The sequence below is a fragment of the Vanacampus margaritifer genome, chromosome 1 (assembly GCF_051991255.1).
Source record: "Vanacampus margaritifer isolate UIUO_Vmar chromosome 1, RoL_Vmar_1.0, whole genome shotgun sequence".
NCBI classification, from domain to species: Eukaryota; Metazoa; Chordata; class Actinopteri; order Syngnathiformes; family Syngnathidae; genus Vanacampus; species Vanacampus margaritifer.
Genome location: NC_135432.1, coordinates 54,084,125 through 54,111,037, shown reverse-complemented (window position 1 = coordinate 54,111,037; position 26,913 = coordinate 54,084,125). Strand labels below are relative to the sequence as shown.

Genomic DNA, 26,913 nt, shown 5'->3' with positions numbered 1-26,913 from the left:
CTAGCCCCAATATTCTATCTCACTATTATGCAAGTCCTTCCCTGGCATCCCGATTATATTGTTCAGTCAGCAAACCAATTGTTTGGACCATGTGCTAGTCATAGTGATTCATACGATAAACCAATTTAAAAAGCACTTCACTGTTAAAGTGCTAGCAGGCGTGTTTTCATCATACCAGACCTAGACCTACTCTCCGAATCATGGTCATTGAATCATTGATATTCTTGGACAAAAGTACAATTAAAAGTAAGTAAAAGCCAGATAAATTCACACAAAAGCCTTACCCACGTTCATAAAACCTGGTATAACACAACTAAAGAATATTAAAAAAGCTTTCCCTGTGGGGCGTGTGCTGGCATAGCCTTTACATCTGCAACCCAAGATGCCTAAAGCTCATTATCCAAACAAAGAAACGGCAGCCACAAAAATGCACCAGCACTATCTCATGCACTTATAATTACCTTCATTATTTTAAATGCCATTAGGCCACTGAGCTGTGGACTAATCACAGGCACCAAGTTCTGACACGTCCAAGCTTCACCTTCTCTAAGTTGAAAGTCACATCGCAGCTCTGCATGTCACCCTTAATTTAGCTTACTTCTTTACTTATATTACTTTTATGATATGCATTTTAAACACAAATATGACATTGTTTTCCAAGCAAGATGGTCAGTTTAACGTAGACAAACATCGGACCAGCATTGCCACAGACAGAGCCTCTCATGAAGGATATACATACATGCAGATAAAAATGAATTTATAAAAACAATATCAAATACTGTAAATTAGAGAAACCAAACAAATATGGAATTACATGTTGAAAGGCAACTTTATTTGCTACCAAGCTTGAAACCTGAACATATGACCTCGCAAAATACAGGCTGAATTGTCAATCTTCCAGGACACCCTGAAGCATTTTCTAAATGCAGCACTCCTTTCTATTCATCTTCACTCTCCCAGGTCCTTGGGAGTCCTTTGCCCCACCCTTGGGACAGCTCACACACGTTTCCGATGTTCCCATTTATAACATCTTCCATTATAGACAGAACTGCCTCTTCATAAGTAAATAATCGTGTTTGTTCATGGTTGAATGGCACATTTCATTATATTATTTGCAGTTGCACCTGGTTAGTGTTCTGCCCTCGTAGACATTTCAGAGTAAGAATTCTGCCTACTCCCTGGCTTCTGTGTTGGCTACCACCATATGGGCTTTGTCATAAGAGCTTGCTTTGTGTAGCCCACCTACACGGACTTCACAGGGAGGGTCACTCAAAATAAGTGACCCCTAAAGACAATGAGATCAGTGTTCAGAGCATGCTGAGATCATGACAGCTTAATAGAGCCGCCTAAACAAAGTGCTTTGTCATCAGGCCTTTTCCTATGGGGGTGTGCAGCTAGTGACGGCACATATTTGACTTGTGGAAGTTAACTATAATAGTGTCATTTTGGTCAAGAAGGAAAACACAAGGGGATTTTTGTTTACATTAAACTTTGCACAAAATTACCACACCCAAAGGCATCTGGGCTGCAACTACATGATTGTGGTGTTGAGTTGAGGAATGTGAAATGTTTACATTGTTGATACAATAATGGTTAGGAAAGGAATGGAAAGCACCTAATGTGTTTATGTGTCATCAATAGCAGAAGGCTGAGACCATTTACTGCAGGGCCAGGCATTGTTTCATTTTCATTTTAAAATCTTAAAGCATAATTCACGTCCAACATATAATTTGAATATCAATTTCAATCAGATCTTATAATAAAATACAATTATATCCAACTTCTTTCTCAATAAGGTCTCTGTTGCATATGTGGCCTTACCGCGGAAAGTTATGATGACTGCTCTCACCGGCAGAGCCCAGATTTTTCACCACTACCTTTATTTTAATACACATTTAAATGGAACTGACATTCTTCTCTGATGGAAACAATGCCTTACTTGTTGTTCATAATGCCACAACACTCCTGCCATTCTGTTACTAATACTTTATTTTATTTCCTTTCATGAGGCAGTGAGCTCCAATATTACTCTTTGGCAAAGATGGAGATCATGTATTTCAAAACTGTCTTAGCATATTAAACTGCATTTGAAGATTATACAAATATATTCATACAGTATTGTAGACTTAGTAGGGCTCCGTACAAATTGGTGGTAACTCAAATCAAGATGTGAATTGGCCGTTATAAATGAATGCTGAATCAGAATTTTCGGATTCGAATAAGAATAGATTGTAGCTTATTGCCGTGTGTACTAATGTCCCAGAATGTTTGAGACCCAACACCCGGAAATGTTTGAGTGTTTGCGTGTGTACGGCAATGTCTAGCCAGCTAATGATTATTGTATTAAAATGTTAAGCAATCACCTAATAAAGCCCATCTAGGCAGTGCCTTTGTCGTAACTTCACTGCTGGCCTCTAATGATGTACTTACACAAAGAACGCTGGACTAGAGAGGAACCCTACTATGTTAGCTTTGCGCAAGCTAGCTGTTGCGACATGGATGGATTTAAAACTTTACCAAAAACTAAAAAACACCCGTTTGCCCGTGTACTGCGAGGGATCCTGGAGGTGAAATTAAGTCATTTTTAACTAATGATGGTTGGCACAGCTGTGTTAGCGCGTTGGCCACCTACAGCATGGTACACTCCAATATGTTTTCAAGAAATTGAATATGAGGCTTGGCAAAGCGCTTTGGACAACATATGGTGTACATAAAATGCTATGTACAACAAGTGCACTCCATTTACCATTATGCTCAAATTGGATTTTTCATTTTTTGGACTATGACGTGTTTTTCAGCAAAAGTACAATTAATAACCCATTTGAATGGATTCAGGATTTGGTGGTTAATTGGTAAATAAATATGCAAATGCGTATTTGGTGTCCGAGTCCAGGCACTAGCGTGTAGTAGGCAATATGTAGGCTACCTTCTACATGGTTGTATACTGAATATACCCATATACTGTATGGGGCACAACTGGCAGACAAACCAAGATCTAACAGGATCAGAGTGCAGGCTTTCTGCTGCAAGCCATTCACATTTTCCAGATTTACAAGCATCCCCCAAAGATTTCCTCCTCATTAAACCTACAGTCGGTGCCAAAATAATTAGGTCTAGTGCTGCATTCCAAAATGTTCTTTCCAATCATAGCACATTATAAAAGCAACAACCTCATGAATAAAACTTAGTTCAGCTTAATTTCCTAAGCATGCATGGATCGCACTGCCCGGAGTGTGATAATACATGTATAAACCAAGCACCAGTGATTTGTTGAGCATATAACCCCATTGCATGTCTCTTATGCCTTTCACACACTCAGTGGTGTAGCGTGGGATGGAGAGGGTGATGGCCTCGGTGTGTAGGGTGGGGGTTAAACAATTTAGAAAAAAATCTGAATGCGTAGTAGTAGAAGTCGTAGTAGGGTCTTAAGTTTTGATTTAAAAAAGTGGAAGAACAGCACTCATTTTAAGAGTTTATGTCTGACATGGCTGTAAGACAGTGGTGTCCAAACTTAGTCCTCGAGGGCTGGAGTCCTGCAGGTTTTTGGATGTTTCCATGCTCCAATGCAGGCTTATGCAGAGCTTGTTGATGAGTTTCAGGTGCGTTGGAGAAGAGAAACATTCAAAACCTGCAGGACTCCGGCCCTCGAGGACCCAGTTTGGACACGACTGCTGTAAGAGATACAAGCTTTACTTATTTGGGGCACTTCTACATTGTTAAACAAAAGTAAGAACTATGGTAGCTCTAAAGGCTAATGATTAACACAAATAACTGACCCATCTCAGATTCTGGTCACCCATACAACACCACTGATGGCACCATTTTCTAGACTTAAATTCAGATGAATAAAGTGACATTCTTTCTTACCTTCTAATGTTGTTCCTGTCCCTATAAGAGGATCACCCAAAGCAGAAGTATAACGTGCGCTGACAAACAGCTCATATTCGGTGTCTGGTTGGAGGTTCTTGAGCATAGCCTGGGTTGTATCTCCTCTGATGGTGACCTCCCTCCTCTCACCTCCCTCAGCAGGTTTAAAGGCAATGATGTATTGGAGAACATTTCCTGGAGCAGCCTCCCATGTTAGTCTCATGGTATTGATTGTTTCATCAAACACCCGAAGGTCACGAGGCGAACCAATTACTGAGGGCAAACGAAAATGAAATAGCCTATTAGTATTCATTGCACCAGATGACAAGTTCTCAGAATTGATGTGCAGTATTGTTATAAATAGTCATTATTGTATTCTGTTCTTGGCTCACCTTCTTTGGTTGTACCATCCACTTGCAGTTCATCCCCCATGCCTGTGATATACTCAGCAGTCACAGACACACGGTAGGTGGTGATGGGGAAAAGTTCCTGGAGTACAATGGTTGTCTCATCTCCAATAGTCTGTGTCTCCAGTATTTCCCCAACACCGCTAAGTGGGACGTATGTCAGGCGATATCTGAGAACTGATCCTGGAGCAGCATTCCAAGATACCCTGAAACTGCTGGTTGTCTCCTCTGTAACTCGTAGGTTCCGTACTCTCCCCATTTCTGTAAAGGTAAGATAAATCCATGTTATGATATGATGTATACCAAACCGTCCAAATGAAGGCAAATAGCTTACCTTCAAGTGTAGTTTCTTCACCAGTCAAAGGAAAACTGTCTCCTTTTTCATACTGCCCAAAGACATTGACCTCATATGTAGTGAGGGGGGTAAGATGTGGCAGAACAGCTGTGGTAGTATCGCTGGGAACAGCCAGTGTAATATAGACCCCGGTGACATCTTCAGCCTTACGGAATCGCACCAAGTAAGACAGCACTTCGGAAATGGGTGCGGTCCAGGTAGTTCGGAAGCTGCGGGAGGTGATCTCAGAGAATTGCAAGTTTTCGGGTGGAAGCAGACCTAACAAACAAAATTATAACATATTTAGTGGGCTAAAGCACATGACGTTTGAAAATTAGTAGCATCATGAACATGTTGTACTATAGACTCAGTATTTGTCGGCCTCGATTGATATACTTTAATTATTCTACTACAGTATGGAATTTAATTATATTTGTATCGTCCATAGTAATGGGCCATCATTTGGTCCTGTAATTATGTCCATCTTAAAAGGTTGAAAATATAAAGTAATCAAGCATGCCTGTATCCTTTAATTGCTGTTGTTGTAGAGCTGCATGCGTCATAGTATTTTACAGACGTTTTGTATTCCGAAAATCGAAAGACAAATACATCATGGCTCAACATGACAGCAAACAAATACTTAGCCTAATCTTAGCTCCTAATCGGTATGTTAAAATCATTTATCCTGGAACTTACTCTTCTTTTTAATCTTGAGCAGTTCCTGTTCAATCCTCAGACAGATGGACTGGGTAAGCTCTTTGGAAATCCTCTGGAAGGCATCAAAGTCCTCCACCTCGTAGACGTGAGTTTCTGACGGTTCATTGGCAATGGCCTCCAGCTCTGACCTCACTGCATCTTTCACACCAACAGCAAAGATCTCCACATCATTATTTCTCAGGTTGGTTGCTGCGTCCTTAAAAGAGTCTGATGACTTTCCATCTGTGATCAGCACCATGACACGAGGGACATTGGCTCTTGCACCACGTGCACTGGTATAGATCTTGTCCTTCACGTAGGCCATGGCCTTGCCAGTATTGGTGGAGCCTCCGCGGTAAGGGAAAGTGCGGACAGCTTTGACAACCGCATTGATGTCATGATGGGCATTGAGCGCAAACTCAGTGTGTGGATCTCGACTGTACTGGACCAAACTAAGCTGGACCTTGTCGGGGCCAATGTCAAAGGAATTGACCAGTACCTCCAAGAAGGCACGGACTTTGGCAAAGTTTTGTAATCCAATACTGTATGAGCCGTCCACAAGCAGAACCACGTCAGCCTGCACATCCACTCCCAGAGAGCATTCTAGAATGACAACATGCAAAACAATTGAGTTATTGGCGTTTTACCACAAAGTAACATCAACGACAGGGATGACAATAAATCACACAAACAAATCTTCTCACCTGTTCTCACTTTGACAGGCTGTGTCCTCTCCATAGCCATAATGGGTTCACTTGGTGTCAGACCCTTAAGGGCATACAGGTTTATCTGATATTCAGTATCAGGAGAGAGATCACGTACATTGATGGACGTCTGTGTAGCGCTTATGTACAACTCTTGACGAGTCATGCCAGGCAACATGGGAAGAAGGACAAGTTTATATCCTGAGATATATCCCTGAGAGGCATCCCACGTCACTTTCATTGACTTTGATGCAATTTCCGTAACCTGCAAGTTGGATGCTGGCTCCACCACTGGGGAAAGGAATCAGACCAGGCAAGAAAAGAATTCAGCAACTTGGAGACTACGATAGCGTTCCAGTTGTGTTGTAAACAACATTTTCCAGGCCATTAATAATAATGTGAAGCAATGTATTTTATAAGCAGAATCTTGGACCTACTTTCTTCACCGCTGACTAGAACGCTGAGCTGCTCATCAACACCAGAGCACACTTCTGTGATGATCTTTCTCTGGACATCTTGGATCATATCAAAATTGGGTACATTGTACACATGCTTGGCATATGGAGTGGAAGCCATTTCTCTAAGTTCATCATCATCTGCACCTTTGATACCTGAGATGGAAAATGAGAAGCAAAAAAAATTTGTAACTCGGAGGATGCTCTGGTTATAGTGTAGCATTCATGACAGGCATCTTACAATGAACCTTCAGTGGAAAGTCAAGAAGTTTCCAAGAACAGGCTGATAGGACACATGGGAGAGCAAAATAAAAACTCTTTGTGAAAAACATACCTAGGACAAATATTTCCACTCCAATGTTCCTAAGTCTTCTAGCATGCTCCTCCACTGGATCCTGGGATTTTCCATCAGTGATGATCATGGCTATCTTTGGAAAAACTTTCCTGGATCCAGCTTCCTCCGTAAAGACATTTTGCAGCAAGTACTCAATGGCATCACCTGAAGATAAAGGACATTCCATATATTTGTTTTACTTTCTTTACATTCTTGTGTGGAATATACTAGACTGAGGAGCTCCTCACCTGTCATGGTATTTCCTCCTTTGTATGGCAGTGAGTTGATGGCTTGGAGCAAGTCTCCTCTCCTGGTGTAACGTGTAAGAGGGAACTCTGTGCGAGTGTCCGTACTGTATTGTACCACGGCCACTCGGGTTTTATCCTCGCCAATGTCAAAGGCCCCAGCCAGGCCAGCGATAAAACTACGGATGTGCTTAAAGTTGTCTCTGCCTACGCTCCATGAGCCATCCACCAGAAAGACCAAATCTGCAATAGCACTGACTGAGCATTCTGCAGAAAGAAAAAATTGAAATGGGTCAGAAATGAGAGTTTTCACATTGTAGAATTTGGACCGGCCTAACCTGGGGCTGAGTGTAAGAATATTTTTACAATTACTATTTTCTTCCTATGTGGATTCTGACACCAAAAGAAATATGCATGTGTGCCAAAGAGTGGGTTTGGTATAGTCATTCCACCCTGAAGCAGCCCTGTGGTCTAAATATTTACCAAAAGTCCCAGCTGCAATATTCACTTTTATATTCTGCAAAATTCTGTTTATAGTAGATTGTATTTTCTATTAGAATAATGTTTATCCATTACAATCTCTGATGCTTTTGTGGGTGGACTTGAAATTCAATCAGTCTAATTCACTCCAAATGTGCCCCTCTTTTTTCACCTCAAATTCTTTGACCAAATGTTGAAAATGATGTAATGTGAAAGACAGTGAGTGCTTAGCCATGAACAAGGGCAAGCGAAATCTGGAAGTCGTTTCCAGAAGAATCAACAGGTGAGGGGGGGGGTTGTTAAAGATGTTTAAATCCCTATGACGTACTTTGTCAGATGGTGCCTGTTTCTATGGGGTACAATGAACGTGTCATTGCTGGGTCACCCTCCCCTTCCTGCTGTCTTCCCCCTCTATGACGCACAAAAGAAACCTTGTATTCTGACTTGAAGCCTCCTTTTCCTTTTTTCTTAATGCAGAGACTGCTGTTAATTAAAGGAATCAACGCTTGCCTTCCCAACCACTGTCAGAAACGTTGTGCGCTCACTACTGACTGCCCAGCAGAAGGTAAAATGACCAAAATATTCCAGAGGGAATTATACTGTCATGAAAAAAAATATTTTGGGAAAAAAAGAGGATGGAGAAGAAGTCCTGTAAGTATTTTGCTGGGCATTAGAAAAAATACTTACTGATTGCATCTGACGATGGCCTCCTGACACGTCCACTGGAGTTACTGGACTGGACTGAAAGACAAGAACACTTTGACAGTCAGCAGAGCATATTGTCGCTCTGGTCCTTACTGTGTTATTTTCTCAGCAGGAGAAGGCAAGAAAATCAACACATCATAAAAACAAGCCAGCACAATCAGAACCATCTGCTACACATACTGTATGTTGGTGCATAAACAGTAGCGGATTGAAACGTTAACAAATACATCATTCTAACTTCTCCTTCCTGATGAAGATGTAATTTGGATGAGGAAAATTACATTTCTTGAATATGGCTTTAATTACAAAATACATCATTCATCTCTGGAGGTTTCCAGATGTCAATCTAAACTGAGCATTGTTTTCTATGTAGACATACAGCTGATCATTAGCAGTACAGCTCTGGCATTGGATCTCATTAGTTTGTCTGTAGCTGTACCAAATGAAGTGTATGTTAAGAATCTAACTTTCCAAAAAATAATTCACTTACTTGTCAGCTGACCAAAGATGGGAATACTCTCCTCAGATCCATAATAGGAGTTAATGGACACTGAGTAATCCAAATCAGGTGTCAGGTTAGTGATTGACGTGGACGTGGTATAAGCATTGAGGGCAAAGTCTCTTGTCGGTTCATCTGCATGAGAAATAAAGCCATAATTAGGATGTTAGGTTGCACTGTATATGTTGGAAAATATGTCATCTGTTTCAATGCCCCCAAAATATGCCGTCTTTACTGACCTGCCTCTGAAGTAATTTGTACTCTGAAGCCATCTGTCCTTGTCGAGGGCCTTACCCACGACATTTCCACTGTGTTCTCATTTAGAATTTTAAAGTTCAAGTCCGAAGGGGGATCCACTGGAAATAACAGATCAAGCAGTATTAAACACAATAAATACACATGTTATGTATGTTTGTGGTAATATTGTTGATCAAATGTAAGTTGGAATTTCTAGTCAAGCATTCACATTGATCCCAACGACAAACACTTCACGGCTGAAGTGAGCTTGTTTCGTTGTTGGGAAACAGACACAAAGCACTGATGTCCATGTGTCACGTGACGAGTAAGGAAATGTGACAACACTAGAAACAGCGTGAGAAGCCATTTTGGAGTAAAAATGGCATTTGTTTGAGTTGCCGCCCAACCATGGAGGCTAACAACTCAAGCACTGGCATACATAACATGTGCACGACTCAAACATAACCACGGTGCAAACATGAACGTGAACCATCCAAATAACATGCCGAGTGCTGTCATCACAACGCATGCAACCACTTAAACCACAAAGTCGATCCCAGCATGACAAAAACACAACTCAACTGCAAGTTACTGATTATACAATGGAACTGAAGATGCCATATTGAAGTCTTGACACAATTGAACACCATATGTTTTATATACGTACAGTATATAAACATATTCCATGTTGTTTATTTGGTTCAAGAGGCCTTATACGAGCCAGTGGCACACATCCATTGCAAACCTTTTAAAAAAGAATACACAATTTGTCACATGAGACTCTTGTGCACTTTTTCCATTGACAGAAACACGTTTTTTTACATGTGCAATAAATACACACTCTTGAAAAAAAACAGACACATTGGGAAAGAAGACATATTTTTCGGATCACAGCGTCATGCATCATGTACATGTGAAAGTTGTTCGGCTCAACAACTTTGATGGGTTTGCTTCTCCATGTACAGTTGGGACCACACAGACAGATGACAAATATATTTTAGAATGATATTCCGTTTAATAGGTAGCAGCCTAAAAAGCCTAAATGTAGAACAATGTTAATAGTTGGAAGTGTGAGAAAATTGGTATGTGTTAAAGTCCTCTCAAAGTGCTTAATGTTTCATTTGTCATTCATGTTAGTTGTGTTATCATCTTTATAAACCTACTCATTGGCATAACATTAATGTCAGATATGTGCTAATATGGCGGTGAGTGAGAAAATGTATTATCAATTAGTTAAACTGACTTTTACTAATATGTACTCAAGCACTGTGAAGAATTATAATTTAAAAAAAAGTCAGAAGGGAGCATGCAGATAATTTTAGGAATCAAGTAAGCTGTTAATAAAAGTTTTGCATGAATATCATTGTAAAATACACTTTAGGGGAAGGAAGCCATAGTTTGGGAACATACTGAATGCAAAGGCGGATGACGAACAGGAGCTCATCAAATAGGTAAAAACTGGGATTTGGAGGATCACCAACCTGGCTTATAAACTCAAGGAGCCCCGATGGACCGTGTCCCCACGCAATTCTCCACGAGTTCACTGCTCCAACAACGGTATGAAGGTGTGAATATGCGTGTGTGTTCAGGAAATGACTCAATGGGAATTGTTTAGGGAAGTCTTCACTGGCAACCATTACCACCTTTGTTGATGTATACTTTCTTTTCCTGGAGTTTAAATAGACTTGAGGACCAAAGGTGGTCTCTGGTGTGTTTTTAGGAACTTGTGGCTATTGGTGTTATGTCCCATCAGCTCCTAATAAAGGACACCCGCTCTGTGTCTGGCTACTGTTCTCTGAGTAACCTCAGACTCCAGGCAGTCAGCCACCCTGGGTTGTGCTACTGCCAGAAGGGGAGACCAAGTAGAGGGGGGAAAGAACACGGACCCTCCCAAGGAGGCAGGGAAAAACGCCAAAGTCATTCGGCAACATGTGCTGACATTAAACATTACTGCATATTCGCTTTCCATACGTTTCGCAAGTCAGCGTTTTCGCAAAAGCCCGCAAAGAAGGCCGAGAAAGGCTCTTTGTGCGCCTTAGTGCTGTCTGAGGATTCATTTGCTATTCTCCTATTTCATCTTTCCATTGCTCCAGTGGAGATATGTGAGAAGAGAGCTTAGCCTCCACTCACACTGCCAAATCGCTTTATAAGGAAGGAAAAAATTACAAGGTTTCCATACCATATTTGACATGATTTTCTATGTTTGCACCTAAAGTCATTTTTCATTTTACCCCTTCGCAACCAAGAATAAATGACATAAGAAAATACCATTCCTATAGTTTTAATATGTAGAATGACATCTAATTTCTATCATCACTGCAGATAAATCAATTTAGGTCAAATCGGATGGTAAAATACTTGATGTTTTGGAAATTATACTTATTTTTTTCAATGTGATGACTTTAATGCACTGAGAGTTACTGATTCAACACTATTTTAAAATTGTCTAATCATTCTTTCCAGTGTCCTAGTAGTTGGGATTTAGCTAATGTCACCATGGAAAATAAGATATTTAATGGTGAAACACTAAGCAATAAAATTACATTTGATGACGTATTTAGTGTTTGCCCTGCTGTTTTAAGACTTTTAATTAGAAGTTGGAAATGGAATACCATTATGTGTTGTTGATTTGCTGCTATTTGCCAGATTGTAACATTTACTATGAATAGCTAAAACTCATTTGAACTGCAGCCTAAATGTGATCCAATATTGAGTCATGGCATTTAAATCTGACAGCATACACCACAATAGCCCTGGGTCACACAGTCACACATACACATAGAATAACAACAACTTTATTGACTTCACCATTACACGTTGTCATATATAGTCAGTGACATTAAAATAAAGGGCTATCCCCTTGCAATCTAACAACTGGACAGAACTGGTGAAAGAGGAAAGGGAGGAGTTAAAGAAAGAGAAAGTGCTTAAGTGTGTTTCATTAGAGTGATTGACGGGTGTGTTTAGTTTACCTTGAGCATCGATGGAGGATATCAGAACTGCAAACAAGGCAGCCGCGGCCAGAGACAGCCCTGTCTTCATGTTTAGCCTTCGGGGGTTAGCAGGGCATCAATGGGTCTGAATAAGAGCCGGGCATTCATGGTTAGTCAAGGCAATGGCGCCCCATGTGGCGTAAGTGTATACTGCATGCCATGGATATATTTAATTAGTCACCTTAAACCCTTAGAAATTCTGCAGTTTATAAACACAAAGGATGCAGCCAACGTAAAACACAATAATTCCACTATTAAGACATAAACTTCCTTTGAAACATGCCATCTATTAATTCAAAACTCGTTTTACCCATATTGATCCTATAAACCACTTTACTTGAAAATATCCATCCGTTTTCTGCACCGCTATTTTTTAATAGAATAGTCCGGTTGCCTGCCACAATTAGAATGCTTTTTTTTTTTATTGGCAACTCAGTTTTTAACTTTCCTAATATGCATGTTTTTATGCAAACACGGAAAGCCAAAATACCCATAAAAAAGCACAAAGTGAGACCACGAGGCAAGATTCTATCCCAGAATCTGCGAACTGCCAGGCGAATGTGCTAACCACAAGTTCATCAGCTGCGCTACTTTAACACATATTTATTTTATTAATCTCTAGGTGTTAACCAATTAGAAGTTATATGCTTGAACAGCCATAAATAGACTGGCAACATAATGTAATAAACTAAAGTGCACTTGCATGTATTGTATTATTATTATTTTTAATTATTGCACTGGATAGAAATGTACACAAAATTAACATACAGGATACATTGGGCTGCGTCAAAAGCAGAACAGCTGTGAACATTAGGGGGCCAAATGACTCCATGGGCCCCTCTTCAACCCCCCAATTTTTTTTTTTTTTAAATAGCGAAATTGTCAAAAATTGACAAATTGACAAAAATAGACCAAAAAAATATATAGCTCTAACTATGCCAGATAGATAGATAGATAGATAGATAGATAGATAGATAGATAGATAGATAGATAGATAGATAGATAGATAGATAGATAGATAGATAGATAGATAGATAGATAGATAGATAGATAGATAGATAGATAGATAGATAGATAGATAGATAGATAGATAGAAAGAAAAAAAGTTGTGATTGGAAGAGTTGTCGAAACATTTTCAAAAATCGCCAAGTGTCAAATAAGTCATTAAAGTATATGAATTTGGATGGCTCACCTACTGAAGAAGCCACAAAAAAAAAGGAACGATGAAGCCTTGTGTGCACCTTCTCTCCTCTCTGGCTCCTGCGCGCTCCACCAGCAGATGTCCAAGGAGGAAAAGCTCCCTTCCAAGTGGGAAGATTCTTTCCACCACCGGCTTCTTAATAGGGGGGCAGTTCCCAACTCTCAATTTGCCATCGTTTTGCTCGCTGACGAATTTCCCCGCCTGTTACTTGATATATGTCCCCCTGCTGGGACCGCGCGATTCCTTGGAAATTACATTTTTTCCCCCCTTCAAATTCCATTGGTCTGGCGGTTTAATGAGTTTCCAACGCCAACGTGACCTCACAGCAGTTTGGCCAGACAGCGCTGCGGGGGTTTTGCTAGCTGAGAAATACAATTTATTTGGATATGTGTCAAGTGATGAGTCAAAATGTTTGCTCAGGGAAAAGAAGCAGATGGGCTCTTGGTGATCCGTCGCCTTTACCTAATATGCTCAGAATGCTTTTAGGCATCATCGACGATGTAATCAAACGAAGAGCGTTTAGCTTATCTTGTCATGAGAATTTGGACATGTTTGAAATGTCAGTTTAGTTAAGAAAGTTCAAAGACTTCATCACGCGTTAACGCACACTGACTCGTTGTTCTTTGGTGCTCTCTAGAGCTCAAAACTTAAAACTGCACGTGAATACAAGTCACTGCTGGAGGAAATGTTTTCTTGGAAAGCAACCAAAGCACGTTTCTACATGTAAAAACTCTCTTTTATAACCACCATTTTATTTTTAATACGCAATAAATTTCTTGTAAACAAAGTACAGATAAAATAAAAAAAAGTTAATGAGATTTACATTTATGAGATTAGTTTCTCACCCCAAAAGTCAATTTTATTTCTCCAACAGTCTGATCTCTTTTTGTAGCATTTATCTTGGCTGGACTGAAGTTTGTCTCTTTTTTTTTTTTTGCTTGTCCAATCAGACTTTAGCCTGTATGAGTTGCCGTGTACGTGAATCTAATCTGCCCAGGGCCTTCAGAATTAGTAGTGTTTCCTGATCTTACTTCATTTCACAAACTACATTGACTGGTTATTTAACCAATCAGTTTTCTAATCTGTCCTCAAAAGGCCAGCGATGGCTTCAACATAATATTTCTGTCCTCTGATTGGTTGGTCAGAGCAAAACTTTGACTAGCAAAACTGTACATATTTAATAATCAGGATCTCTGGTAGTATGTAATTTAGTTACGTATTTTAACTTTTTGTCATGTTGATTGATACATTTTGATTCCGAATTCCTCCAAATGATGTTCGTGGTATGCTGTTATTGTGTTTTTGTACAGTATTGTTGGTATCTGTAATTAATTGTAATAAATAGTGGTGATAAAAGGTGGAGTCGGGTAAGTCCCAGGTACCAAATACATGGCCCACCAAATGCAAAATATACATTTAGGACATTTATGATGTGTGTAATTGCCTTGTAATACAGAACAGAACAGAAATGTGCAAATGATGCAAACGGATAAAGCTACATTTGATGCCGTATGGCTAATAATGGCACAAAATTTATAGGCCAAAAATGACCAAGTGTCACTTTAATGGCAAGAGAAAATAAGATGTTGGGCCTATGGAGGGATGGTTGTTGCAAAAAGGAGCCTTCAGGAGGATTTGGCATTTTTGAATTTGATACATTAGGTCATAGTTCTGAAAACAATTTGGACTCAAAAGTTTTTTGTTTGTTTTTTCGCAGACGTGACCCATCAAGTCTCAGAGGGGGATTTTTTTTTGTATCAGATATTTGATCCACCCTACAAATGACTAAGTATTGCCATCCTGTTGAAACAGGATTATAGAGTGAAAGCTTCAGAACATAACACTCGCTGGTGTTATTATCAACTGTTAACTTGCGACATCTGTGTTTACAGGGGAGGGGATACACTAGCCTATATTGAAAAAAATCTTACCTTGTGCACTTGACAGTGGCACTTTTATAGCACATTTTCATATCTGGGAAGCACTTACCTTGCAGTCCAAAAATTGCCCCTATTGGCTACATATATGGATGGTATATTAGACTGGAGAGGAATGGCAATGATTGACTCATGCTGTACACTTGTGCATAACTGTTTTTAATATAGTGTCATTCCGCATCATGCCAACTTTAAACATGTGGCCATATTTAAGATGATCACAGCTTCTGGTCTGACAAAAGTGTCATGCTTAAAATGTGCTCACAGACCCACAAATAAACTGTTTTAATTCTTAATCGTTTCCTGACATAACAGCTTGTATTTGTGTTTGGATGACATGTTCATAATAGCTTCTTATTTATGCTTGTTTTCCTTTGCAGCTGTGACCTTTAACACCACTCAAGAGGAGAGGGGTGAAATGACACTACGAAGGATCCTAACCTCTGTTGGGAACATATATTTATATAATACTCATCTGTTTTCGATGCTTAAGTATTTCATTAGGGTATTGGGTGAACTATCCCAGCTGACTGGGTGACAGGCGGGGTCAACCCTGGACTTATCGTCAATCAATCATAGGGTTCATACGAACAACCACGCTCCTATTCACACCTATGGGCAAGTTAGAGTTTTTATTTAACCTGTGTTTTGGGGGGGAGGAAGCTGGAGTAATCCACACAGGAGAGTGTGAAAATAAAGATCCCATTTGAATACCAAAACCTAAGAACTGTGATGCAGAGTGATAATCACTACCGTATTTCATCACGCAGCTATTAAATTGTAGTGTTGGCGGATTAATCAGGCCAAGTGTGAAGCTAACAACTCGTTTAATTAACAATTTTCAAGTTACTGTAGGCCGTAACTACGCCAGAACACAACAGCTCAATAACACTTACAACAGTAGTCTGTGATGCCTTCCATTTGTTTTCTGTTAGGTAATTTATTTCAGTTAGCTACTTAATGTTAAGTGAAAAGCTCTATGGACTGGATTTGTTGCAACGGCTCAGTAACTGTTTCGATTAGAAAGTTGACAGCAAATAATTTTTACTCGGTTTCAATATATGGGTAATAGGGACATCTGGTGGGCAACCACTGTTATTACATATAAAGTCTTGTGACAATTGATATAGCACAGCAAAACCACAATATTAACAAAATACTTCAAGAAGCAAAACTGTACTATTTACATGATTGAACAGAATAACTAAAAATGTCAATAACATGTTAACTTCTAAAATGGCCTGCTTTAGTAGACTAGTACAACCTATCTTTTCAGCCACAAATACATAAGTTCAATAATATACCCGCGGTAAGTGAAATCCTCCCCCCTACTATGTTTTTTTTTCTCGTTTATTATATACACATACTGAAAAAAAAAACTGTGAAGGTGAGCCCGTGAAAGGTGAACCATGTTATAGCGAGGGAACACTACTCAACTATAGTAGTTCCGCTGTGGCTGCAGGTTTCATCTTTGATTTGAATGATTATTCACATTCGAAAAACAAAATTAAACTATCAAGTGTATCTGTAGCCGTGGAATAGCTTTGTCCGGTAAGAATTACATCATGAATCAGCTTTGCCTCCGGCAACCAGATGATTTCTGAGTCAATAGTTTCATAAATATATGAAATAGTGGATGTGGAAATAAAATACAATATCCGAAAGACATTGACAATTTCTTTAATTGGAACCTATTAGCCTTGTAAAATCCCAAACATTTCAATTTCAAACAAGAGACTCCACATTATAACAAGGTGTCTTAACGACTGGTGGAAAACTGGAGGGAAAATAAAAAGTGTACATTTTCTACCACTTAATCTTGTTATGGGTGAGTGGAGCCTCAGCTGACTTTGGACAAAATAAAGGTTCTTATAAGTGCAAATCATTTGGTCAACACTGACATACCGGTAGTTGTGCAATGTAATTTAACAGTAATGAAAAAAACCTTACCACTTATCATCCAGACAGTAAGCTCAAGTCACGGTAACACTGGAGTGCTAAGTTAGTTGCATGCATAAATAATCAGATTGTCAGTTTTTGTAAATGTTTGAAAAGATGGAAAGTGAGCTGTGAGTTTTAATAATTGGTCATTATGAGGGCATATACTTCATTTGACGATGCACAAGGAAAGGCTATTTTCAGGTTCAACATCATCTCAAAGCCAGACGTATGTCAACGTAATGTAATTGTACATTCATCAGCAGGACATTTTGTAGTACACGACGTGGACAAAAGCTGACATACAATACACATGCCCTTCAACAATTAAGCCATTTGCAAAGCTGTGCTACAATACAACAAATACTTTGATATAGAGATAAATAGAACATTTAAAAAAAAAATAAAACATAAAATGACATTCGCAGCAGCCAACTTGAAGCAGTCAAGACTTGGGCATTGTACTCTGCCTTCAAACACAGCTTTAGATGACACAACATGGGACTGCTCTTGCACAAACATACATTTGCAGATGACCAGTGTATTTGCATGAAAACCGTCACGCAGTCCAGAAGGGATGCTATACTGGCAGGATCTAGTTTGGAATATCTGCGCTGCTGTTGCGCGAGTCGTATTTGTGGTGGATGATGAGCAGGACCACGCCCAAGAAGAAGCAAATGGAGCCCACGGTGATGTAGGCGATGCCCAGGAAAGGGTTCTTCCCTCCCATCCAGGAGATGGTGCTCAAGATCATTCGCTTGCGGCCGTCAAAACTCAGGACAGGGTAATCTGATTACATAACGTTAAGGAAATACGACTACAAAAAGGAAACTGAATAATTCTGCAAGAACAATTAATTGCAGCGTCCATGCATTTGTCCACCTCTGTCGCCATGTAAGGTTTGTTTCCTACGGTTTCGTCACAGCTGCATATCCCGACCCCAAACACAATGTTGCTTTGTGATTGGTGGTTCGGATCGGTGAAAATCCGCGGGCTCTGTACAAGATGGATTCTTTGGGGAATTCATCTTGCAGAGCGAGGTTAACATTTAAAAGGAACAAAATGTGCTGAAAAATAATCCAGTGATACCTTGAATTACGAGTTCAATTTGCACCATCACCAAACTCTTAACTCAATTTACTTACAGCTATATAACAACAATTTCACCATTAAAATTGATTGCAATTCCATCAATCCGATCCAGCCCCCCAAAAAACAACACAAATTGTTGCTAGTTTTTAATAACGAAAGCACTGTACTTTATATTAAAAAAAATTACTGTACATATCGTAGTATTTGCTATGTGTGTGCCTGTATGGGGTGTGGCCTAGTGAGTGACATTAGGCGCTTCCAGCAAATGTTCTCATTTTGTATGTATGTGACAGTTTACTAGTGTTGTTCCGGTACCGTTTTCTGACTGATTCCGAGTACAGAGTTTTGCAGTATTGGCCCATGCCCATAACGTAACGATACCTAGGTTGTTTTGTTTGTTTGTTTTTTTAACATGAAAAAGCTGCCTTACCATTGGTTCAGAGCTTCCAAGGGCCAATAGGGTATCTTGGCTCGGCATGCAGCGAATACGTCACACATTGGTGAACGTCGTACACAAGCAAGACACAAGATGCTGCATCCAAAGTCCTATATTAGTGTCGGAAATAACGGTATCGGCATGTTACTTGTTAGTACTTGCCGATGCCGATACTACACACAAAAAAAATCTAAAAACTGCAAAATATTAAATCAAGGCAAAAATAATTCTCTTGCAGCTGTTGTATTGCATATACATTGTGCAGGTTTGCCAATGTTGTTTCTAGTGCATAACCACATTAGCGATTAGAATCATCAGATTTCTCCTTAGTCATAACCAACCATACGCCTTTATTTGTGCTGACGAGTGTACAAAAGGATACTGTAGGTGATGTCCAAGATGTATCTGCCGCTAGCTAGGGTTGGGGTTGAGCTGGACTTCTTCTGGATGATCCTGTAGAGCTTGCGAAAAGTGGGTAAGGCGGCCGTGCGCATCCACACAATGAAGTCTTCATTGATGAAGCCGTTGTTATCGTGGTCGTCCGGGTCCAGCTCAAACACCGGCTTTCTCCAGTTCACTGGCTTGTTAGTACCTGAGACAGAACACAAACAAAATAGTCAATTCTTTAAAGACCTTGTAAAAGGAAATTCAGAGATTTGTTTCCGAATTCACTATACATGTTTGAAGATAACTGCTTATAATGTGCAAAGACTAAGAATGATGTAGTATTCAGTTTAACAACAGGGACTTTTAATAAAAATGGCACAGAGAGCTAGAATTACCTTGAAAAGCGATAGTAAGATTGTCGTTTCCCCCAGGATTCCTAAACTTCACATGCTTGTCTGTCCACCAAGCAATCCCCTTCTTCACCAGAGGGATTCTGATTTTGGTGCCATTGGAGTCAATATGATAGAGAATCAGAGTGTCTGCAAAAGAAAATATGAAATACTGCGTAACATCGGTGCTGTGAGCATTTATAAAGAGCCATAATGATGGTTTTCTCTTACCATTGAAGAGGCTGTTAGCTATGGCCCCGCAAGGAGCAATGGGCAGGTTGTCACTGGTACGATAAGGCTCGCATTCCTTGCTCGGATTCTGTGAGGGGCAATACGTTTAATTATTTGATTAAAATATCTGCTTCATGGATGACTTTACAACTATACCGTCAAAGCAGAACGGTCCCCATTCAGCTGGCTGTCATCTCTAGATTTCACATAGCGTCTGTGGTTTTGGTAGAAGTTGGATAAGCCATAATACATGAAGACGTTGCTCTGGACAGGGAAAACACATTGTTACTGATGGTATTAATAGAGGTTATTTTTGGTCACTTTCCCACTACACTGAAACAATCAGCTACAACCGGCTCAGCCCGACTTGCCACAAGTTTTTCACTTGAAAAACGTACACAGTAGGACTGAACAAGTCAGCATTTTTGGATCCAAATCATCAACATTTTTTTTTTGTAGTAGTAAGTCTTATTCCCACAAACCAGCATGCTACTTGCGGTCAGGTCACACTGAGCAATCAGCTCTGAGTTGGTCAAAACTACATGTTTATGATTAACAATATTTAAAATAAAGTCTTCAGAAAGTATTCCAAGCATATTTCAAAATTGGAGTAATCAATCATAAACCTTGAGTCTCCCTTTACCTGAACTAAAATTGGATGTTAATGGAGATTTTCTGCCTGCAAAGATTTTCTTTTCCCTCTCAATCATGTCACTCACCAAGCATCACTATCAAATATTGGACAGTGGGCTTCGCTCTACTTTCGACACACTCGAAGCAACCCTATCAATACTGGACCTAGACATTTATTATTCATTGAAGAGTGTGTCAAGGAGAGTGCAGTAGTAGTAGGTAGGACACACCTCAAAAGGCTGCTCCAAAGTGAAATTCACAGAGCACACGCAGGATGTTGTGCTCTCCCAGCTGTAGTTTTTGGCACAACTAAAGCATGGGCTTGACGTGTCCACACCGGTGTAGTCAATCTGAAAATAAAATGCAAGTAAATGAAAAAGGCACGTAATACACAGCAAATGCAAATATGAGGGAATAGGGATGTTGACACCAATAATATCGGAGACTGTGAGCTGTTTTTCAGTATGCGCGACTAAGAATGTCATGTGATCACGTTGGTGCGAGAGCATACATTTGAACCAACACAGGCACTAAATTAGACACTGCTCATAGAAAATCACACTCTTCTTCAGCTTTCACTGCTTAGGACTTGCATGCGGACCACAGACTGCACACATGCACATTGGTCCATGCATGATGCATCCCCGCAAAAACAACAAAAAAAACAGCTCTTTGTTTGCTGCTCTGATTCATGTATGGTATGATGACCACAGGTGACAAAATCACTTCTGGGGCAGAGGTGATTTTAAATATCATTTATCTATGGCAACGCAGACGGTTCCACGTAAAAGTTTGAGATGTCTACTGAAGACATTTAACATTTTCAATTTGATGTTTTACTGTTTTTGAATTTACTTATAGGCATATCAATGTGATATAATCATGAGTGTTTAAAAGAATACAGTGGGATGGTGATTTTGTGAACTTTATTTGATCTTTGTACCCTCAAATGCTGTTAGAGGGGCAATGTGCATGATGTGTCAGAGTCTCTTGTCATTTAGGGACTGAAGGTCTGGGGTCAGATTTTGATTACTTCTGTTCCCCCAATCAAGAAGGGGAACTGTATAAAGATGTCTGTTTACCATCAACCTTACACCTTTGTTCAATCTAGGAGATGACATGTCTGCCCTTTGTTCAATCATGAGACAGGAGGAGGAACCTTTTAGCTTTTTTGGTATAAATGTGTCGATGTTCTGTAAATTGTCACACTCTTGAGGTCATCACGTTGCATTCAGACGTGGTGTCTTAATGGTGTCTTTGGAAGCTTCTAAATAAATTCTTGCAGGAAAACTTCTTCATCAGATCTCGGATACAATGATTTTGAACACGCAAAGATTACACTTAAAATAGTAATCATACAATTCCTTCATTTTGGTGACCCCGACGAGCGACGTTGCGAGCTGTGGCGTTCACGGACGGATGCAATTCCAGGCGCCTAATTAATTACGGTGAGTGGACATTTATCCACGTTTGAGGAATTGTGTCTGTTTCGAGTCGCTGCAGCTGGTATTCGTCTTGAAAAATTACATTGTGATGAGATCTGTGTGAAAAGGTGTTAGTAAAATTTGAAGTCGTTGTGTTGGACACGAAGTCCCTGATTTCGGATTTTACTACGGTGTTCGAACTGTACACGTACGTGGTGACGACAGCATTGTTTACGGAAGTGTCGTTACGTTGGTTGTCTCGCTGAAAGGGAAACACAGGCAGACGCAGCGGGTTGCGCCGCTGCTAAGAAGTCGAAAGATTCTTGAATAATTTTGATATTAAAAAGTATAAATGGACACAGCGTACGTACGCCGCTGTTATAAATTTGGTACTGAGAGGCACAGGTAGACGCAGCGGACTTCTCGCCGCTGTTAAGAAACCGTTAGATTCTTGAATAGATTTGTTCAGCTGGTAGACACATGCGCAGATGAGGTACGTAACGTTACGATGATGGTGCACAATTAAGCCGGATTGTTGCAAACGGGCTGAAGCAGGCGTTTTATTAAAAATTACAGGAAACACACGGCAGTCTCGTTCTGAAGGAATTTTAGAGATTGTAAGTCCCTGCATTTCTGAGGCAATTGTTAAGTACATGTAGAGTTGGAGACAACTTTTCGCTGCGAAGGAGCCAAGAGACTGCTTTGTGATCGTCTTAAAGCAGTATTTATTTTCAGGGATACAGGTTGACGCATAGCTTTTATTATTTATAAATGCTATTGCTAAGAAATCGAGAGATCGCGATATTTATTGTTTTTGGATAATTTTGTTTAGCTGAAAGGAGCGCTCCGCCGTTTAAAAGGCATATGATATTGAATTTCCACGGCAAATATAGGAATTACTGCTGTGTGAGAAGTAAGTCCGTGAAGATCCTGGATATATTTATTAAAGTCGCGCAGATTGTTTTATTTTATTTGTTGAGAAAAAAAAAATATATATAATAATAATATTTTTGGGGGGATTAATGAGAATATTTTTGATCTGTTATATCGTAGTATCATAAGTGAGACGTCACTGACTTTATAAATATTAAAAACGACTAATTACTACATATAATGGACGACATTGTTGATCAAGACTCCGGCTGGTTTGATTTGCATAAACTTCCGGTCCATATTCTGAACTCTTCGCTGAGCGTACAGATAAAGGCTGCAACGCTCGTGATGATTGAAGCGCTCCCACCACGCCAGAGAACACAGCAGGAGCTGAGGAGCAAACGTGAGACGGAGGTTGCCGATCTCAAGAAGATTGTGGAGGACGAGGCCAAGGCCCACGAGCAGCTGATGGCCGACATGAGACAGAAACACAACCAGGCCTTTGACGAGCTTAATGAACAGCTGGAGCAGGCCAAGCGGAACAAGATGTCTATGGAGAAATCAAAACAGGCCCTAGAGAGCGAATGGAACGAGGTGCAAATCGAGCTCAAGACCCTGACGCAAGGCAAATCCGATTCAGAGCACCGTCGCAAGAAAGCAGAGTCCCAAGTTCAGGAGCTTCAGGTCAAATTTGGAGACAGCGAACGGCAGAGGCAGGAGATGGCGGACAAGATGGCCAAAATGCAGTCTGAGCTGGACAATGTCAACAGCCTTCTGACTGAAGCCGAGGACAAAAACATCAAATTCAGCAAAGACCTTTCTTCAGTGGAGTCTCAGCTTCAGGATGCACAGGAACTGCTCCAAGAGGAGACTCGTCAGAAGCTCAACATCTCCACTCGCTTGCGGCAGCAGGAGGATGAGCAGAACAACCTGCGCGAGATGCTGGATGAAGAGGAGGGCAGCAAGAGAAACGTGGAGAAGCAGGTCTGCTACGTTTCAGGCACAGCTGGCCGACATGAAGAAGAAGTTGGATCAGGAGACGGCCAACCTGGAGAGCGCGGAGGAAGCTCGCAAGTGCGTCCAACGTGACGCTGACTCGTTGCAGCAGCAGCTGGAAGAGAAGACGGCCGCTTACGACAAATTGGATAAGACCAAAACCCGTTTGCAGCGGGAGCTGGATGACCTCATGGTGGACCAGGACAACCTGAGGCAGGTGGTTTCCAACCTGGACAGGAAACAGAAGAAGTTTGACCAGATGCTGGCTGAGGAGAAGACCATCTCCAGCCAGTATGCCGAGGAGCGCGACCGGGCCGAAGCAGACGCCAGGGAGAAGGACACGCGGGCGCTAACGCTAGCCCGTGAGCTGGAGGCCTTGGAGGCAGATGCCCTGCACTACCAGGAGGATCTTGCCACAGTCGAGAGACTCAAAAGACAAACGCAGGCAGAGAGAGACGAGCAGGATGAGATTAACAACGGCAATGCTAAAAATGCTCTGCTGACTGAAGAGAAGAGGAGGCTGGAGGCTCGCATAGCCCAGTTGGAGGAAGATTTGGAGGAGGAGCTACTCAACACCGAGATGATCAACGAGCGTCTGAAGAGAACCACACTGCAGATGGAGCAGCTGACCACGGAGCTTGGCGCCGAGCACAGCAGCGTCCAGCGACTGGAGGGCGCTCGTTCCCAGCTGGATCGCCAAAACAAGGAGCTGAAGCTGAAGCTGCAGGAGCTTGAAAGCACCATCAAGTCAAAGTACAAGTCCACCATCGCCTCCCTGGAGGCCAAAATCGCTCAAATGGAGGAGCAGCTCGACATTGAGTCAAAGGAGCGTCAACAAGCATCCCGGCTGGTCAGGAGGACTGAGAAGAAGCTGAAGGAGGTCGCTGAAAGAAGATTCATTGGAGTGCCTTTTCCATGGGCAAAGATGGGCACAGTTGATTCGCCTGGAAAAGCTGATCAAGTGTCAATCTGCTGGTGAAAGGGGGAAATCACTCAATGGTGATTTGAATCACATGCCCCTTTTCATCAATGCACAAGGAAAGAGTCACACTGGGAATGAAGTCCCGTGACCTTTCCTGCGATCTCTGACAGTGAGCCAGGGTTCGGAAAAAGGCTGACAAACGCCTCTTCTTAAAAAATTTTGACCAACTGTCGAACGCACTTTTCATTCAACAAGACCTTCACCAGGAGATGGCTTCGAGGGACAGACACATCTGCTATTGCGTCGTGACACTTAACCACATCACATAGTGTTATGCCTCACATTTATTATGCCCCTTCCACCGAATTTTTTAATGAATCAAACTGAATTTTGACTGCTAAGCCCATCTATCTTTCTCTCTCTCTTTCACCTGCTATTCTTATTTTCTGAACTCCACACATAAACATTGCTTCATTTTTGCGACGATCAAGATTCACGCTGGACTTTCTCTCTAGACTATTGTGGGATTAAATGTCCGGTTTTTGAACTTATAGAAGTTCAATGGTAGGACTGAAGACATTTAACATTTTCAATTTGATGTTTTACTGTTTTTGAATTTACTTATAGGCATATCAATGTGATATAATCATGAGTGTTTAAAAGAATACAGTGGGATGGTGATTTTGTGAACTTTATTTGATCTTTGTACCCTCAAATGCTGTTAGAGGGGCAATGTGCATGATGTGTCAGAGTCTCTTGTCATTTAGGGACTGAAGGTCTGGGGTCAGATTTTGATTACTTCTGTTCCCCCAATCAAGAAGGGGAACTGTATAAAGATGTCTGTTTACCATCAACCTTACACCTTTGTTCAATCTAGGAGATGACATGTCTGCCCTTTGTTCAATCATGAGACAGGAGGAGGAACCTTTTAGCTTTTTTGGTATAAATGTGTCGATGTTCTGTAAATTGTCACACTCTTGAGGTCATCACGTTGCATTCAGACGTGGTGTCTTAATGGTGTCTTTGGAAGCTTCTAAATAAATTCTTGCAGGAAAACTTCTTCATCAGATCTCGGATACAATGATTTTGAACACGCAAAGATTACACTTAAAATAGTAATCATACAATTCCTTCACTACTCTGCAGCCACACAATTATGATGAGGTAACAATGAGGTTAAAGACATCAATGCCCTAAGGTAGTGCGTGTGTTTCAGACACAATTTTAATGAAAAACGCTCTAAAAAGCAATGTAAAAGTAGTCTTGCATTTACAATTTAATGTGGTTGCTATACTTTTTAGGAAAAAAAACCCTCAATCAATAAAGTAATATTAATAGATAAATAATTGATAAATGTATGCAGACATATTTATCTGCCCTCTGCCGGTTTCATTTGTTTCCATTAAACAATTTGGCTGCTCCTTAATTTATGCAGCAAAACATTAACAACTGTTTACCATACATAACTGTTAACTGATAACAAATAGAACAGCTTGAGCTTGCTTGCAAGGATGAATTGGACAAGACAAACGTTGTATGTACTTTAAAATTATTTGCATTCAAAATGTTTACCAACACATTACATGACATAATTAAAAGAACAATGACATTAACATACACTCAATTTCAAGTCATTTTATGAACTGTATGTTCTACTGTACTAGCGCACTCAGATGAGCCATCTACACTAGCTTGCCATTACGGGTCTTTCTGTCGGCCTACGAGGCTGATGGCAATGTTAGTGGTTAGTGTAAACGAGGCTGGGGTTGTCTGGAGGATGCAAACGAGACCAGTGGAAGGTAAAAGCTGGTCCTACCTCGAACTCCTTGATGTTGTTTGACGTAACATACAGGCCGATGCCAATGGGGATGAAGATGAGACCTATGACAAAGAAAGCAGGGAGCACGGTTCCAGCCGTCAAAATGGGTTGCCAGGCAGGTAGTCTCTGTTGTTTAAATGCTGTGTTGTCCGGTTTCTTGCTTTTCACGGCCCCTGCGCCGCCATGATTAGAGGGGCCTGAGTGGTGGCCGTCCTCTTCCTTAGCGTTGTAGCTCGACGCCATCATGGCTGCAATCCGCTCCGAGTAAATACTGTCGTGGACAGCCGCTCACTTCCCGTTCTGTTCCACACCAAAGACACGACACGAAATTTTAAACTTGTAAAATCCCGAGACTAGTTAAAGTCAGGCAATTGAGTCTTAAATAGCTGCTCGGGATAGCTTTGACTCTTTCTGTTTTAATGGTGCCATCCTACACCAAGAAGCAGGAAGTAGAAAAGCCGATAGGTTTTTAAAACGCAATGGTGACGTCACCATAGTGCACGATGACGCCCACTGACACTGCCATGCGCCAACAATATGCGACAGCAAAGTACATTATTTTTTGTATTTATAAATATAATCCATATAAAATATATGCATTGTCTGGGCACGCATTTATTCACAAAATGGTGAACCTCGCCCCATTCTTGCCTTGTTCGTGAACAACTGAGCCTTTTCG

The 26,913-nt window shown here is 40.8% G+C and overlaps 2 protein-coding genes and 1 pseudogene across 2 annotated transcripts in view; 1 reads left to right on the top strand and 2 right to left on the bottom strand.

Annotated features, from left to right (window-relative positions):
* col12a1a (collagen, type XII, alpha 1a) overlaps positions 1-13,283 on the bottom strand; it is a 57,745-nt gene extending 44,462 nt beyond the window's left edge. Inside the window, exons 1-13 of the mRNA XM_077551057.1 lie at positions 13,149-13,283; positions 11,936-12,041; positions 8,966-9,082; positions 8,718-8,861; positions 8,210-8,263; positions 7,046-7,309; positions 6,798-6,962; positions 6,446-6,619; positions 6,009-6,299; positions 5,305-5,907; positions 4,609-4,887; positions 4,260-4,535; positions 3,868-4,140 (exon numbers count right to left, since the gene is read on the bottom strand). Of these exons, the coding sequence (XP_077407183.1) occupies positions 3,868-4,140; positions 4,260-4,535; positions 4,609-4,887; positions 5,305-5,907; positions 6,009-6,299; positions 6,446-6,619; positions 6,798-6,962; positions 7,046-7,309; positions 8,210-8,263; positions 8,718-8,861; positions 8,966-9,082; positions 11,936-12,005 (2,710 nt within the window). The 5' untranslated portion in view covers positions 12,006-12,041; positions 13,149-13,283. The remainder of the gene's footprint in view (positions 1-3,867; positions 4,141-4,259; positions 4,536-4,608; positions 4,888-5,304; positions 5,908-6,008; positions 6,300-6,445; positions 6,620-6,797; positions 6,963-7,045; positions 7,310-8,209; positions 8,264-8,717; positions 8,862-8,965; positions 9,083-11,935; positions 12,042-13,148) is intronic.
* Positions 13,284-16,758: 3,475 nt separating this feature from the next.
* LOC144038405 (cell cycle control protein 50A-like) lies at positions 16,759-26,719 on the bottom strand. The gene is made up of 7 exons (XM_077550934.1): positions 26,232-26,719; positions 20,431-20,550; positions 19,724-19,831; positions 19,568-19,655; positions 19,343-19,486; positions 18,943-19,152; positions 16,759-17,821 (listed from the first exon to the last, which is right to left on the bottom strand). The coding sequence occupies exons 1-7, from the start codon at positions 26,478-26,480 to the stop codon at positions 17,628-17,630; spliced, it is 1,113 nt and encodes a 370-aa protein (XP_077407060.1). The 5' UTR covers positions 26,481-26,719; the 3' UTR covers positions 16,759-17,627.
* LOC144038332 (uncharacterized) lies at positions 21,586-25,482 on the top strand (annotated as a pseudogene).
* Positions 26,720-26,913: the final 194 nt, after the last annotated feature.